The 17065-nt window shown below is 46.2% G+C and overlaps 1 protein-coding gene across 7 annotated transcripts in view; it reads left to right on the forward strand.

Moving 5' to 3' along the window:
* The window catches only part of DNM2 (dynamin 2), a 94511-nt gene that overhangs the window by 26375 nt on the left and 51071 nt on the right, over nt 1-17065 (forward strand). For all 7 annotated transcript variants that reach the window (XM_006875118.1, XM_006875114.1, XM_006875116.1 and 4 more), the window contains exon 2: nt 13202-13275. In XM_006875118.1, the coding sequence (XP_006875180.1) occupies nt 13202-13275 (74 nt within the window). The remainder of the gene's footprint in view (nt 1-13201; nt 13276-17065) is intronic.

Genomic DNA, 17065 nt, shown 5'->3' on the forward strand with positions numbered 1-17065 from the left:
GTCACCTCTCTTTGGTGGTGGAGGAGAATATTAAAAGTACCACGGACTGCCAGAAGAACAAAGCAAACTGTGTTGCAAGAAGTACAGCCAGAATACTCCTTGGAAACCAGGATGGCCAGACTTTGTCTCTCATACTGTAGACATATTATCAGGAGGGACCAGTCACTGGAGAGGAATATCATGTTTGGTAAAATGGAAGGTTGGAGAAAACAGCTATGGGCTCAAATGTAGCGAAGATTGTGAGGATTCTGCAGTGTTTCATTCTGTTGTGCAGAGGATAGAGTTGCTGTGAGTTGGTACCAACACCTAACTATGAGCAAAATATTGAAGGAAGCAGGAAGCATCAAAAGAAGATGAAAGGAATATGCAGTCACTGTACCAAAAAGATGGATCGATGTTCAACCATTTCAAGAGGTCGCATATGATAAGAATCGATGGTGATGAAGGAGGAAGCCCATGTTGCACTGAAGGCACTGGGGAAAGACAAGCTCTGGGAATTGACGGACTACAAATGGAAATGGAGACCCTCATTAGTCTATTGCAAGAAATTTGGAAGATAGCTACCTGGCCAATCAATTGGAAAAGATCTATATTTGTGTCCTTTCCAAAGGAATGTAACTGAACAAAATGTGGAAATAATTGAACAGTATCATTAAGATTACATGCAAGTAAAATTCTAATGAAGATATTAGCAAACAGTTGTACCAATACATAGGCAGGGAGGCGCCAGAAATTCAAGTCTGATTCAAAAGAGGACGTAGAACTAGGGAGATGACTGCTTATGTCAGATGGGTCTTGACTAAAAGCAGAAAATAGCAGAAAGATTTACCTGTACTTTATTGACTATGCAAAGGCTTCTGATTGTGTGGATCATGACAATCTATAAATATCCTTGGGAAGAATGGGTATTCTAGAATACTTGATTGTGCTCATGAGGAACCAGTACACAGAACAAGGGGACACTGAATGGTTTAAAATCAGGAAAGGGGTGTGTCAGACCTGTATTCTTTCACCATACTTACTCATTTTGTGTGCTGAGCAAATAACCTAAGAAGCTGGGCTATTTGAAGAAGAGTGTGGCATCGTGATTGGAGGAAGACTCATTATCATGTGGATGGTACAACCTTGCTTGCTGGAAGCAAAGATGATTTAAAATACTTACTGATGAAGATCAAAGATGACAGCCTTCAGTATGGATTCCACCTCAATACAAAGAAAAAAGAAATCCCTGCCACTGAGCCAATGAATGACATGATCAATGGAGAAAAGATTGGAAGTGTCCAGGACTTCGTTTTACTTATGTCTACATTAACACTTATGAAGCAGCAGTAAAGAAATAAAAAATGTTGCATTAGGCAAATGTGCTTCACAAGATCTTTTTGAAGTGTTCAAGAGCAAAGCAAAGATAACAATTTGAGAATTAAGGTATTCCTGATCCAGGCCATGGTATTTTCATTCCCTTCATATGCATGTGAAAAGTTGAATAGTGAATAAGGAAGGCTGGAGAAGAATGGATGCATTTGACTCATGGTGTTGGAGAAGAATATTGAAAGTACCCTGGACTGCCAGAAGAACAAACAAATCTGTGTTCGAAGAAGTACAGCCAGAATGTTCCTTAGAAACTAAACTGGTGAGACTTCATCTCTTGGTCCTTGGATATGTTGTCAAGAGGGACCAGTCCCTGGAGAAGGACATCATGTGGAGGGACAATGGAAACGAGGGTTGACACCTTGGCAGTAGAACTTGTGAGGATGACACAGGACTGGGCAGTGTCATTCTGTTGAACTTAGGATCACTGTGAGTTGGGACTGACTTGATAGCACATACAGCAAGAAGACCCAAGAGAGTGGAGGCCCTGTGTGGCCTCTGGACTACTAACTGCATGCTCAGTGGTTCAAACCCACCAGCCACTCTTTGGACACTCTATACAGGTTCTCTGTAAGTCGGAGTGAACGCAACAGCACTTAACAATACCATCACCCAAGTGAGTGGGGGGGTGGGTGTGAATGGACCGTGGACTGTGGCACTTGTGCCTGACAGGAAGCCCAGGAACTTATATGACAGTAAGGAAGGGAGTCTAGCTCAGGACCTTGCTGGGCCTCTTGCCAACTCAGGCTTCTCAGATGCCGTGATGCCTGGGCACGGGTCCTGGGATAGGCCTATTCTGACTCATGCTGGCTTATCTCCTTTGTCCTATTCCTTGGAAGGTTGCCTGTAGATCTGCCCCACCCCCACCCCAGCCTGGCTTTTGGCCTCTATTGTTCCAGCATGCCCGGCCCCACCCTCATGGCCTGGAAGCCAAAGGGCTCTTGGTGGAGCTTTGTGCTCCCTTTGTTGTTGTTGTTGTTGTTGTTGTTAGGTGCCATCGAGTTGGTACCTACTCATAGCGACCTTATGCACAGCAGAACGAAACACTTGCCTGATCCTGGGCCATCCTCACTACTGTTGCCATTCCTGAGTCCATCGATGCTGCCACTTGGGCAGTCCATCTCTTTGAGGTCTTCCTGTTTTTCTCTGACTCTCCACCTTACCAAACACGATGTCCTTATCCAACGACTGGTCCCTCCTGACAATATGTCCAAAGTACGAGAGACGAAGTTTGGCCATCTTGGCCTCCAAGGAGCACTGTAGTTGCATTTCTTCCAAAATGGATCTGTTGGTTCTTTTGGCAGCCCATGGCACTTTCAATATTCTTCTCTAACACCATAACTCAAAAGCATCAATTCTTCTACGGTCTTCCTTATTCACTGTCCAGCTTTCGCATGCATATGAGGTTATTGAAAATACCATGGCTTGGGTCGGGCGCACCTTAGTCCTCAAGCTGACATCTTTGCTCTTCAACACTTTAAAATGTCTTGTGCAGCAGATTTGCCTAATGCAATACGTCATTTGATTTCTTGACTGCTGCTTCCATGAGTGTTGGTAGTTGATCCAAGAAGAATGAAGTCCTTGACAACTTCAATCTTTTCTCTGTTGATAAGAATGAGACAGTAAATAAACAACCTGGCTTCTGACCCACCTGTGATGCCACCTCCTGGCTGCTTCCTGGTGGCTCTGAGTAGGGGTGATGGTCTTGGAAGGTGGGTGGGAAGGGATGTCCGCCTAGCCCTCAGATGCTCAAGCTTCAGCTTTGAGAAGGGTGAAGACCCTCCAGAGCCACTCATTCTAGTTTCCTCACCTTACGAGCGCCTGCTAGGCACTGCCAGGCCGGTTCAGGGACCAGGACAGGGACGACGTCTGCCCACCACAGCTCCAGTGGAGACCACATGAATGGAAGTGCATTTGGGAGGATGGGTACATTCCCTAGCACCTGTGTTGGATGGTAGGTAGGCAGGGTCTCCTGGCAGAGGGAAACGCCCCTGCAAAGACTTGGAGAGTTCCCAGAGACAAAGGATACAGAGGGTGGGGTTGAGGAGGAGAGAACACATCAAAGATGACCAGCCACCTTGTGTCTGTGAGAGGGAGGCTAGGTCTTTGTTTTCACAAGATAACTGTAAGGATGGGTGGGAAGCCTGTGGCTAGACAATCAACAACAGAGTAGACTAGGGTTTTCAAGGCTGTCACGTTTCAGAAGCACATCATCAGGCCTGCCTTCTGAGGGGCCTCTTGGTGGGTTAGAACTGCCAGCCTTTCAGCTAGTGGTCAGGTGCTTAACTGTACACCTACTCGTGCCTAATTGCCTAATGCAGTATGTTATTTAATTTGTTATCTGCATTGATTATGGATTCAAGTAAAATGAAGTCTTTGACTTCATATGGAATCTTTTTTCCATATATCATGATGTTATTTAATGGCCCAGTTGTGAGGATTTCCGTTTTCTGTATGTTGAGTTGTAATCCATACTGAAGGCTGTTCGTCTCTGATCTTCTTCACGTCCTTTTTACTTCCAAGGTTCTGTCATGTGCATATCTCAGGTTGTTAATGAGCCTTCCTCCAATCCTGATGGCATATTCTTCATCTGTGTGAGTTATTTGCTCTTGGATTATTTACTCAGCATACAGATTGAATAAAAATGGTGAAAGGATATAGCTGTCACCCACACATTTCCTGATTTTAAACTATCCAGTATCCCCTTGTTTTGTTGAATGACTGCTTTGTGTACAGGTTAATGTTCTGGAATTCCCAGTTTTTGCGATGTTGCCCATAGTTTGTCATGATCCACATAGTCAAATGCCTTTAAATATCTAATAAAGTGCAGGTAAACATCTTTCTGGTATTTTCTGCTTTCAGCCTAGATCCATCTGGCATCAGCAAAGATACCCTTAATTCCACGTCCTCTTCTGAATTCAAATTGAATTTCTGGGTAGCTCCCTGCTGCTGTACTGCTTAAAACCATTTTTAATTTTTCTTCAGCAAAATTTTACTTGCATGTGATATTAACAATACTATTCAATAATTTCTAAGGATCTCTGGTAGCGTAGTGGTTACGAATCGGGCTACAAACCACAAGGTCAGCAGTTCGAAACTACCAGCTGTTCCGCGGGAAAAAGATGAGGCTTTCTGCTCCTGTAAAGATTTACAGCCTCGGAAACCCTGTACAGGGTTGCTATGAGTCGGAACCAACTCCACAGCACACAGCCACCACCACCACCATTCAATGATTTCTGCATTCTGTTGGGTCACCTTTCTTTGGAATGGGCACAAATATGGTTCGCTTCCAATTGGTTGACCAGGTAGCTGTCTTCTAAGTTTCTTTGTGTACTTGTTGCTAAGTGCTGGTGAGTCAGTTCCAGCTCATAGTGACCCTGTATAGGGCTTCCAAGGAGTGGCTGGTGAGTTTGAACCACTGACCCTTAGGTTCTAGTATTTTATCCCACAGCATTACCCCAGGATTCCATCTATGTGTACTAGGAGGATGTTAAACAAGGAGATATTGAATGCTTCAAAATCAGGAAACGTGTACATTAGGGTTGTACACTTTACCATGTTTATTCAATCTGTATGCTGAGCAAATAGTCTGAGTAACTGGATTATCTGAAAAAGAGGGTGGCATCAGGATTGGAAGAAGGCTTATTAAGAATCTGTGATATGTAGATGACACAAGCTTGCTTACTAGAAGTTAAGGAAAAGTAAAATGCTTACTGAAGATCAAAGATGACAGCTTTCAGTATGGATTTCACCTTAATGTAAAGAAAATGAAAATCCTTTCAACTGGACCAATAAATTAACATCATGATGAATGGAGAAAGGATTGAAATTGTCAGACTTTTTTGCTTGGATCCACAATTCTCATGGAAACAGTAGTGAAGAAACCAAAGGGTGTTACTACTGCAGAAGTCCTGCTTCTTGAATTATTCCCTCTGTTACCACTTACTCAGCACCTACGCCTACCGTACGCCCAGTCCTGCAGTCCTGTTCTGGGCACTGAGGACTTGCAGGAAACAGAATAGACAATGATTGTCTCCTTGGGGTGCCTATGTGGTGGGAGGAGAGGGGGAAGGAAGAAGGAGGAGCCAGACCAAAACCAAATAAGTGACATGTAGAGCATATTTGTGGTGCTGTAGGATAAGCAACAAACTACTAGCCACAATTGGCTGTGGCTGTTCATACCCACCATCCGCTCCTTGGAAACCCTATACAGTGTCTCTAGGAGTCGGAACGGACTCAACAGCAGTTAACAACAACGGAATAGGATATCAGTACTATCCAACCAAACAAATGGGGCAGGGGGGAGAGACCTGGTTGGGTGGGCTTGTGATTAGGGATTGGTGAAGTGTCTCTGGGGAGGTATCATTTGAGCCCGAAACTCAAGAGGCAGCCCACCAGGGCCCAGTTTTCCTCATGGCACCCAGCTCCCCCTGAAGTATAGGTAGTTTGCCGCCATACTGTCCAGAGAGGCAGGGAAGTCATTCTGAGGCCGCACAATGTGGAAGCTTCTGAGACAGGAACCGTTTTCCCTGTAGCAGAAGAGTGAAAAAGGGGGTGGAGGGTGGGCAGCTTTCAGTCCGGACCAGGGATGTGGTAACCTGTGGGGTGAGCTGGGGGTGGGGGTCAGGGAGGAGGAGGAAGCAGATGACTGCAGCCTGAACGTCCTTCCAGAGAAGTGGACAGTCAGCTTCCTTCCTGGGGAGCTGCTTAGAATGCAGTTTCTTCCCCCCAGTCAGGCAGGAGCCTCCTGGAGACTTGTGGGTGGGTGCCCTTCAGCCTCTTTCCCTGCAGGCCTTGCCTCCTTTGTCCTGTGTGTTTGCCCTGCTCATCCAGCCCTTGGTGTCCCCGTCACCCTCATGGTTGTCAGGCTCGAAGTGTCTCTTGTCTTTGCTAGGTGGTGGTGGTGTCCGGGGCCTCACCATTGTCCTCGTGGTGCCTGGTGCCCCAGATGTGGCTGGCACACAGTCACAGGATGGCACATGCAAAACGCCTTGCGCTGTCTGGGAGCAGCTATGGCTCCCACGTCAAGACGAGCTTGCCAAGTGGTCAGACTTGGCCAGTCATAGGCTCTGTGATCTGGGGCAGGCACTGTGAAAGGGACTGATCTCATTGGATTCTTGTTATCCAGAACTTCCATAGGAAGTTCTCAGAATTCCGTGTCTGACACAGTGAATACTTGAAAAGTGTTCTTTTTAAAGTAATTTTTGGGTCAATAATCCACGTGGGGGCTATCAGATACAGAGATAGTTCAGTATGTGCTGCAGATCTCCTTCCCAGCCTGTCCCCAGCCACCTGGGTCTCTCCTCTTATTGTCTATGATTTTATAAGCAGATGTATTTTTTTCTGTTTGGTTTACTTCCGTCCCAAGCATAGACACTGTTCTCACAGCACCTAGTAATACCCAGAGGAAATTCCTTGTTGCGAGATAAAGTATTTTTTTTCTTTTGTGTGTGCCTGCACGTTTATTTAACTAGTCCACATTGATGGACTTTGAAGTCCTTTAGATGTGTGCTATTCTTATTATTAGGAAACAAACAAATTTGCACGGAATTTTCTGTATAAATTTTAGTGGTACTGTTTGATGTGAATTTTTAAGTCTGCCTCCTCCACGATTTGTACTCTTGACCTTTTTATTGAGATTTCACTTGATATGGCGAATCAGCATATTGCACAGATACGAATTGCACACTGTATACACCATAATGTGTACACATTATTGTTAAGTGCCGTGGAGTCATTGTGGACTCATAGTGACCTGTATAGAGTTCCCAAGGCTATAAATCTTTTCTGGGAGTAGAAAGCCTCATCTTTTTCTTGCATAGTGACTTGTGGGCTCAGACCACTGACCTTGTGGCTCTCAATCCTGTGTGTCTCCTCTATATAAATGCAGACACCCTCATAACCACTGGACAGACCAAGATACAGAAGTTTTTTATCGTCCAGAAAGTTTCCACATGTCCCTTCCCAGTCAGTTTCCGCAAAGTGTAGGGACCACTGCTCTAATTTCTGTCATGGACTAGTTTTGTCTGTTATAGTTCATGACTGTTCTGTGACTCAGCAAGAGAAACAGGGGCATGTGTCCCCAGAAAGATATGTATGAGAATACTTACAACAGCTCTGTGTAACGTCCTCAAACAAAGCTGTAAAACTGGCATGGCAGAGGCAGCTCCTGCCCTCCTGTAACTTCAGTCAGAGTCAGCACCAACCCAAGGCTGATTCTTCTGAGGCTGGGGCCAGGCATGCCTCCTCCATTCTCCAACTTTTGGTTTTACCAATTCTTGACACCAGCGATTTCTCCCAAGGCACTCATCTACTTGTCCGCTGGCTCTGATCATTTGTTCCAGTGCTACAGAGAACTCACAGACAGTACTCAGGATTGTGGGGCTTCTGAGGGGAAGTAACAGTTTACAATTTTGGTTCAGAAATGACTCAGTATACAGTTTTCAGTCAGGACCCACCCTGCCAGTATGCTTCGGTCCAGTAAAAATCACCTGGAAAGCTGGTTAAACTTTAAATGTTGATGCTGTATGTCTGGGGTGGGAAGGCAATTTCTCAGCAGGGGGTTGATCATACCAGAATGAACCGGTTCAAAGTCCCACCCCAAAATGGTCATCAGCTGATGAATGAATAAACAAACTGCGGTCCATCTATAAGGTAGAACACGACTCAGCAAAGGAAAGCTGACACACAACACCCGTGGGTACCAGCCCACAAGACGCATTGGTGATGGCTGGCAGCATTTACGTGTAGCTCCTGTGTTGTTTGGTCCCTGACGTGTGAAGAGATGGAGGAAACATATTCGTAAGACTAGCACCCAATGCAGTACAGTGTCTTTGACGTGTTTCCTGTTGCTGCCTGTCAGCCAGGTGGTCATGTTTGGTGCTGCGAGATGAACAGCCCCCAACAGGCTCCTGGGTCCCTCATAGAGCCTGATGGCTAACGGGGGGGCTGTGCCCGACTATAGCAGCAGCCTGGTGTCTGCCAGGAAATGACATTGCTCTGCTGGAGACTCTGGGGTCAGGTGACCTGCATCCGTCCTCATGCTGTTCCCCTGATTGGCCCATTCTGCCTAGTTTACATGCGGCTCTGAGAACTGTTTCCTGGCTGTGGTGAAATAAGTTCCTTTATGTGGCCTTTAGCTTTGGTTCTTTGGGAAAATAATTGAAGAGATTTCCCCCCTAAGTCCTGAGGAGAGTTACCTTTGCCCTAGTTTTCTACCCCAGAGGGGTTGTTATGTTGCTTTGTGGCATTTTGTCTAGTCCTACCCTGCATTGGTATGCACCCTGTAGGGATTCCTCAATGAACTATGCATATAAGTGTCTGTGGTTTAGTAAGAGGGGCTGGGTCAGTTTGTGACTATGGTGGGAGGAAACAGAAAGGAGGAAAGGCACAGAGAAGAGGCAAGGAACCCCCTAAGAAGGAAGGGACCCTGTGGCCGAGCTGATGGCATGGAAGGCAGCGGTAGAGATACCTGTCCTGAGGGGGCTATTCTGCACTGGAGAAGGGAGGGCCTAGGGGGCCTTTTATCCTTAACTCGAATTGTCCCCATCCTGAGGTCTAGTTTGTTGCTCCTGATTCCAAGTTGTACCCAGTTTCTTCCTTAGTAAGTATGTCTATGAGTATTTAGCCATAGCAGTGGATTATTGAACCCACCAAAGAAGTAGAAAGTGCCGTGGGAGGGACAGCTGGTGTCAGAACTGGTGGAGAGTGGAGGTGGATCTGACTTCCTCCTCATGGACACCAGCTTCGGCCTGATGCTGGCCATCATCCCCCCTGAAGTTAGACAGGGTCTGATGCTACTACTACTCTGCCATTTTACACTGACCATCCCAGCCCCCAAGCCAGCTTACCCCCAAAGTGTGTCTTCTTATCACCCAGCCCTCGCCCCCATCTGAATGTTGATGTCAGTGTCCCCAGCCCCTCCACCAGTGTGGATGAGTGGGTGACTTTGGTCAGGTCACGCATCCTCTGTCCCTGAGTGTCTTCATTTGTTGACTGGGGATGAGAGGTAGTATTCCTCCTCCGAATTTTGTCAGCATGAATCATAGCATGTGGTGTAAGGTGTATGCCACGGGCTCTTTGTCATCCTCTGAAAAGTGGAGCCACCCTGTGGCACACGGGGGTGTGGAGTCTTGGCTGTTCCCTGGGACCGTGGCAGGCAGGATGCAGGGGCAAGGGCTTTACCTCCAGGGGCTCCCCCCTTGCCTCAGAGTGTGCTCTGCTGTGTCTCAGGCCTTCTCTCTCCATCCCTTGCCTGTCCGTCTGTCCTTGGTTCTCACCTGTGTCCACAGTGATCCTGCCTACCCAGCCCAGCCCTCATTATCACTCACCTGGACACCTGTACGGTCGCCTCCTACCTGTCTCTTGCCCCTACCTTTGCCCCAGAGAAGCACACATCTGTTATCATCTGACTGTTCCTGAACCCCATGGGTGACCTTGCTCTCTAGAAAGGTGACCGGCCTCCTCCTCCTGGCCAAGGTTACCTATATGTACATTTATGACCCTGAACGTAGTCCACAGGAGGCGCCCTTAAACATGGTCAGAGGAACAACAGGCTGATGAAACTTGAGCCTTATTGTACAGGGTAGGTGGTGAGGGTGCGTCTCCCTCCTCACTCCACCCATTGGGTGTACAAGGTCCCAGGGGTGCTGACACCCAGCCCAGGCAGAGAATCAGCAACTTCCCTGGTCAGGAGCCCTCCAAACTCTGGTCACACAGTGCTGGGGGACTGCCATGCTGTCTGTCGTGCTCTGTGTGGGACATGACCGCCGACTAGCATACGTTGTCCTTCGTCCTACACTAAGATCAGTCAAAACATTCATCTAGATGCATCCCTGTTGCAAATTCCCTCAGCCTGGAACCTTACACCGAAAACAATAGAGTCCTTTGCACAACTTTACAATACTGCAAGCATTCTGGTTCTTCAGGGCCCGCCTAGACTTCTACTATATTGCTTCCCTCTCTTAATGGTCCAGTGTTGGGTGTCAGGTTGTGTCAGGGATGGGGAACAGGTGAGTATCAGGTCTTCCTGCTTTTCTTGAAGCCAGGTGCAGTTAGTGTAAATTGGTGCAGGCTCCTTACTCATGTTTTCTAGGTGGTCCTGAGCGTTTACATAGTAAAATATACTGCATCTCTGTATTATTATTTTTTAGAACTACTTCTTGACAGAATTGAATTGAATAGATGGTAATAAGTTTCTTATTTTAACATGTTATTGTTAATTGAGTGAAGGTTTATAGAGCAGATAATCAGGTTTTCATTCAACAGATCATCTACTTAGTTTTTATTACGTACCATCAGCTAATATTATTTACCTCTGTTTTCTTTGCTGCTTGCACTTCCTCTATCTTCCAATAACTTCATCTTTCCTCAGTCTACCCCCTCTTGTTGAATATTGCTTTTCCTGTCACCCAAGTTAACATGTGTCTTGTTAAGTGCTGTTGAGTCAATTCTGACTTATGGCGATCCTGAATAGGGTTTCCCCGAGGAGCGGCTAGTGAGTTTGAACAGTTGACCTTGTGGTTCAAACAAACCTTGTTCAAACCTTAGCCTACAGCGCCACACCAAGATTCCTTCCACTCGTTAGCTTGTGACCCTCCCACTCCTGGTAACCATCATAGATTGTTGTTGTTAAGTGACATCGAGTCAGTTCTGACCCATAGCGACCCTGTATAGTTTCCGAGGAGCAGCTGGTGAGCTTGAACCTCCAACCTTGCAGTTCAAAAGGCTTTGCAGTCTGGCGCATTAACCCACAGCACCACACCAGGACTCCAACCATCGTAGATAGAGTCTCTCTCTCTTTTTTTTTTAAATTAAATTTAATTTATTTATTTTGAATTATGTGGTAGTTTACATGGGAGAACATTAGTTTTGCATTCATTCTAGATAGAGTCTCTTTTATCAAGACAACCTTTTCTGAACTTTTCACAACAGTGGTCTCATACAGTATTAGCTCCTCTGTGATTCAGTCATTCTGTTCAGTTTAATGTCCTCCAGGTTCAACCATGTTGTCTGGTGTCTCACAGATTCATCATCATTATTCAGTGTTTTGCAGTATTGCACTGTGTGGCTGTACCAGAGTTTGTTTAACCAGTCTTCTGTTGATGGACAGTTAGCCTGTCTCCCATCTTTTTGCTGTTGTGAACATGGGGGTGCAGATAGCAGTCCGTGTCATGGCTCACATTTCTTGAGGCTCTGTACCAAGCAAAGGGTTTACTGGCCCATACAGTATTTCTCTTTCCAACTCTTTGTGAGAGCACCATTTTATAGTCCTGCCAGTAGTGGTGGGTTTCTGTGTTGTGGAAAGTTGTGGACATTGCCCTTAATGCTGGATGCAATGATACCTCATCTATTTTTAATTCCGCAGCTTTACTGAGATACAATGTATATAACTCTAAATGTTAAGTATTGGAAGCTTAGTGATGTGTAGTAAACTTACAGAGTTGTATAAGCAACATTACCACAGTCCAGCTTTAAAACATTTCTATTCCCTCAGAAAGCTCCCTCCTGTGACCCCAGCCCGCCACTGATCTGTGTTGGGCCCTAGAGATTTGCCTTTTCCTGACAGGAAGGCCATCAGATTTAGACTGTTGTTATTAGGTGATGTTGAGTTGTCTCAGCGACCATGTACAACAGAAGAAAATAGTGCCTCGTTCTCAACCCAACAGCAACGGGGTTGTTAAGATGCTGTGGTGCCGCAGTGCTTAAACGCCTGCTGCTAACTGAAAGGTCGATGGCTGCAACTCACCACCTGCTCTTTTGAGAGAAGCATGAAGCAGTCTGCTTCCATAAAGACTTACACTTTGGCATTGGGTCCGTTCCACTCTGTCCTATGGGGTGCTCTGAGTCGGGATCTACTTTATGGCAGCAGGTTTGGTTTTTGTCATTGACTACTGATGAAGGTCTAAGACCACAGCATTTGGTATGGGTTTTACCTCAATGTAAAGAATGCAAAAATCCTCACCACTGGATTAGTAAATTACATCATGATAAATGGAGAAAGGATGGAAGTTGTCAAAGACTTACTTTGCTTCTGTACTCAGAACCTGTACTTGGAACTGACTTGATGGGACTTAACAACATCTTTGTCGTTTTATTTTCACCTTTATGTCATATGTGACATTATATTAATTAAAAATTTTTTTGTATGTCAACCCAACGAGTTGATTCCAATTCACGGAGACTCTATAGGACAGGAGTTCTAGTAGCGTAGTGGTTACAAGTTGGTTACAAGCCACTAAACTCAAGCTCAACACTACCAGCTGTTCCACCGGAGAAAGATGAGGCTTTCAGCTCCCATAAATATTTACAGCCTTGGGAACCCTACGCAGGGTTGCTATGAGTTGGAACCGAGTCCACGGCACATCAACCAGCTGACCAACAATAGGACAGAGTTAGAACTGCTCCCTAGGGTTTCTGAGATTGTAAATCTTTATAGGCATGCAGGCGGCTTCATCTTTCTCTCGGAGTCACTGGTAGGTTTGAACTGCTGACCTTGGCCAACATGTAGCTCTATGCATCACCAGCGCTTCTCCATTTTGTATATAGATGACAAAATATTTGGTAAAGGGAGGGCCCTCTGGATGTACTATAGCTAGGAGTCTGTGTGACAGCTAAGAGCAGCCTGCTGACAACAAGAAACACACCTGACATTCAATCCAGTGTGTGTGTCCCACCAGTTCCCATGCTCCGGGATCCTCCAGAGCTAGAGTGTTCCCCCCGGAGCTGGGGGTGATGTCTTTGCTGAGATTGCCCAGATTGTAAGAGAGTTGGTCACACTTCCTGCCCTGTGAGCCAGCCGTGTGAATAATTTCTCTCCCTTTCCCTCCCACAGGGATTTCCTTCCCCGCGGGTCAGGAATCGTCACTCGACGGCCTCTCATTCTGCAGCTTATCTTCTCAAAAACAGGTATGAGGGTGGATGGGGAACCGTGGACACAGGAGTCCAGGAGGAGGGGTGGTGGGCATTGAGGGGAGGAGGCATGAGTCCTGGGTGGTAGTTTGGGTTTGCATTCCCATTGTCCACTCATGCCCAAAAGGAGAGTCAGTGACTGACCAGGCTCCAACGGGCCATGTTTGGTTTATTATATCTTGAAGAGAGTGCATTTTGGATGAGCATTTGAAAACTCGTAGCTGACTTCATAACATCTCAACTGCAAACATGCCAGTGCGCCTCCCTTGGAAACAAGGACACTATTCTCCGTAGCCACAGTCAGAACCATGCCCAGGAAAAGGACTCACTCCTGCCTGGTGTCTGACGTGCTGCTCCAGAGCCCCAGGGTCCAGTTGTTTCTTGGACAAGTTTTCCCTGGCTGGTGTCATGGTTGCTGACATCTGTCCTCCTATACATGCTGTCTCGGGGGCTCCTCTTTTAATCAGATTAGGGTCCTCACAAGTTTACTGCAGTCACAGTTTGGACTTATGTGTGGCAGATACCTTTACAACAACAAAATGTATGTGGCACCACATGCATCAACTCAACAGTTTTTATCTGTACACTTGCATGATATTAATTACATTCGTTTTTTTAAAACTTTTGTGAATTGAGTGAAGGTATTCAGAACCACATTCAACCTATTCATCTTGTTATCAACCATCACCACTCTCCTTTTCCAAATGATTACGCCACCGTTAACAGCAACCCGAGTGTCCCCTATGCAAACAGAATTGATTAAAAAACATTTATTTTTAAATGATTTTTATTGTTGTTAAGACTATACATAGCAGAACAGTGTCTACAGGTATAATTCAGTGACGTTGATTACAGTCTTGGAGATGTACAACCTTCCTCACTCTCTTCTTCCAAATTGTTTCTTCCCTATTAACAAAATCACTGGCCCCTAAGATTCTTATGGAATCTTTTTTTTTTTTCCTCCCATTTTTTTAGCGTTTTCTTGTGAACTGAGTGAAGATTTACAAAGCAGATCATGAGTTCTACAGGAAAACATCATATACTTCCCTTCATCCCAGCCATTAACATCCTTCAGTGTGGCATCACCTCTCTCACTTCCTGAGTTTCCTGTTTACAGTCTCTCCTTTCTTAGCCCTTCTGAATTTTGTCCTTTGGTAAACACTGCCCTTTTGATCTTAAATGTTTGACCATTCTATGGTGTGTAGTGCTGTAGGATAAGCACTGGATCGCAAAGTCCATTTGAACCACAGGGTCAGCGGTTCAAACTCACCATCCGCTCCTTTACAGGAGTCGCTGTGAGTCGGAACCCTTTACAGGGTCGCTGTGAGTCGGAACCAATTCGCTGGCACTTAGTAACAACAGCTTATCCACCCTGCAGCGCCACACCAGCACTCCAGATAGATCTTAAAAGAGCATAGTGCTGAAGGCAGAACTTCTAGACTAGTCAATCTGAGGCACTGGACTGCTAATAGCAAGTTTAACAGTTCAAACCTGCCAGCTGCTCCTCAGAAACCCAACTCCACAGCCCTTCACAACAATGGCCTGATTTAAAGAAGACTTTAGGAGATATTTTTGGTTTAAGGTTTAAAGAGTATCTCAGGGCAATAGTTTTAGGAGTTCACCCATGGCATTATTTTTCTGTTGTCTAATTCCCTGACTTCAGTTTCTTTCTGTTCTTACTATACAAATCTGACCTAGGCATGTGTCTTGTCTCAGTTTATAACCTACTCTTCTTCCTCCAGTCCAGAGGGCTTCGTTGGAAAGCACGTCCTGCTGGCTAGGGAGAGTGAGCTCTTGGGGGTCTGGCTATGTGTTCCAGGCTAACTTCGAATACAGCTCAGTGCATGCAGGTGGATAACATGGTGTAAGCCTCAGTTTCCTTGTCTGTAAATGTCAGTGTGTGTGGTGGGGGAGATTAACAAGGTCATGGTAAAGGAGGCATACACTGAGGCTCTGACCCTGGGGCTAGCAGTTGTGCCCCTTCCTCCTTTCCTCCTGACTCCTCCCAGATCAGGGGAATGGCAGTGGGCATGGTTCTCCCAGAAGACCTCTGCTCTTGGCTCTAATGATAGATTGTAGCTGATTGGCTCAGCACCTCCTCTCTGTGAACTCTGCCAAATAATAGGTCATGGGTGAGCCAGTGGGCTGGCTCCTGTGAGTTCAGCTGTGCCAGGAAGTGACTGAGACAGCCGCGGTAATAACATTCACTATTGCACTTGGCAGGGCATAGGTTTCTGCTTATGCTTCAGCCCAATGAGTGCCCAGGGGATGCTGCTGCTGCTGCCCAAAGACTCTTAAGACTTCTGCCCTTGAGGATTCAGGACAGGAGCCCAGACTCAGGTTCAAATCCTGGCACCCCACTCACCTTTCCTGTTCAGGAATCCACATTTCCTGTCTGGCAGTGAAGAGTAGTAATCGTTGTTGTGTGCCGTGGAGCTGATTCTCCCCCAATGACCTTGTAGAACAGAGTAGAACTGCCTGCCCCATAAAGTTTCTTAAGCTGTTATCTTTACAGCCCAGATGGCCAGGCTATTTTTCCCACGGAGTGGCTGTTAGGTTTGAACTGCTGACCTTTTGGTAGCCAAACACTGTACCCAGCACACCAGCAGGGCTCCTTGAAGACAGTAATAGTGCTGCCTTTGTCAGTTACCACGAAGCTTGTTTGTTTCAGTACGCAGTCAGCCCTTAGAACAGTGCCTGGCACGCACCAGGCCCTCCAGGACTGGGGGTAATGACTGCAGTTTTGAACATGTTGCTGGTCTGTTTGGGCATGGGTTGGTGGGAGAACAGATCACTGGCTTTCCTGTCCTGGACCTTCACTTGATTGTGCCGTGGCGGGAGGGTGCTCCCATGGCCCCCCACTGAGCACTTGCTGCTGTCACCCACCAATGTCAGGAGACAGGTAGGGAGGCTCAGAGGGCAAGAAGATGAAGGAGATGAGCAGGTGTGCCTGAGGAAGTGATTTTGGAGGTGTGAGTGACTGGCAGAGCCATCAGGATGCACTAGGGAAAGGGAAACTCTTCCCCACAGAGAGAGGTGTGTAGGAAGACCCGAGGTGAGGATGCTTGCAGCAGACCTGCTACAAGCACTGAGAACAGGGTCCATGATCTGCAAGGACATCTACCCAAAGCAGCTGAGGACAGCTAGGTTCATGGGAAGTGGGGGACTAAGAGATGGCAGCCAGGAGACAGACTTGCAGAATGTGCCTTTGGGGGTATAAATTATTATATATGCCCGAGTGTTTTTCTTAAAAAAAAAAAAAAGCTAAAGTGAATAGAGAGAAATACTGTTAACGGATGGTACATGGAGGGGATTATAATCATTGTAATGAAACAAGGTGTATGATTTGTTGAATGTAAAACTGTTATCTGCCCTGTAAACTTTTTCTGAACCTACAACAAAAACCATTAAAAAAAAAAAAAGAGCATCTACCTGGACCTGACAAATTGGAAATCTCTTCTTGGCCTTCCCACTTTACCGAGGAGGAAATGGAGGCTTTGGGCGCTGAAGTCACTTGCAGAGGCGTGTGTAGAGGTCACCTCTAAGCCCATCTCTAAGCCAAGCAATGCCTCTTAAGTACATTTTGGGGAGTGTGGCTTGATTGAGGCAGTAGAGAGGGACCGCAGGTGTATGGGTGAGTGGTTGGGTGGCAGCCTTAGAGAGTGTCTTAGGCTTGGTTGTCTGGAGTGAAGCTTATGTATGTATATGTTGCTGTTAATGCCATTGAGATGGTTCCAGGGTTTCCCAGGAGCACCACACCGGAACTACGTATATATGTGCTGTTGTT

The sequence above is a fragment of the Chrysochloris asiatica genome, unplaced genomic scaffold, assembly GCF_000296735.1.
Source record: "Chrysochloris asiatica unplaced genomic scaffold, ChrAsi1.0 scaffold00312, whole genome shotgun sequence".
Taxonomy (NCBI): domain Eukaryota; kingdom Metazoa; phylum Chordata; class Mammalia; order Afrosoricida; family Chrysochloridae; genus Chrysochloris; species Chrysochloris asiatica.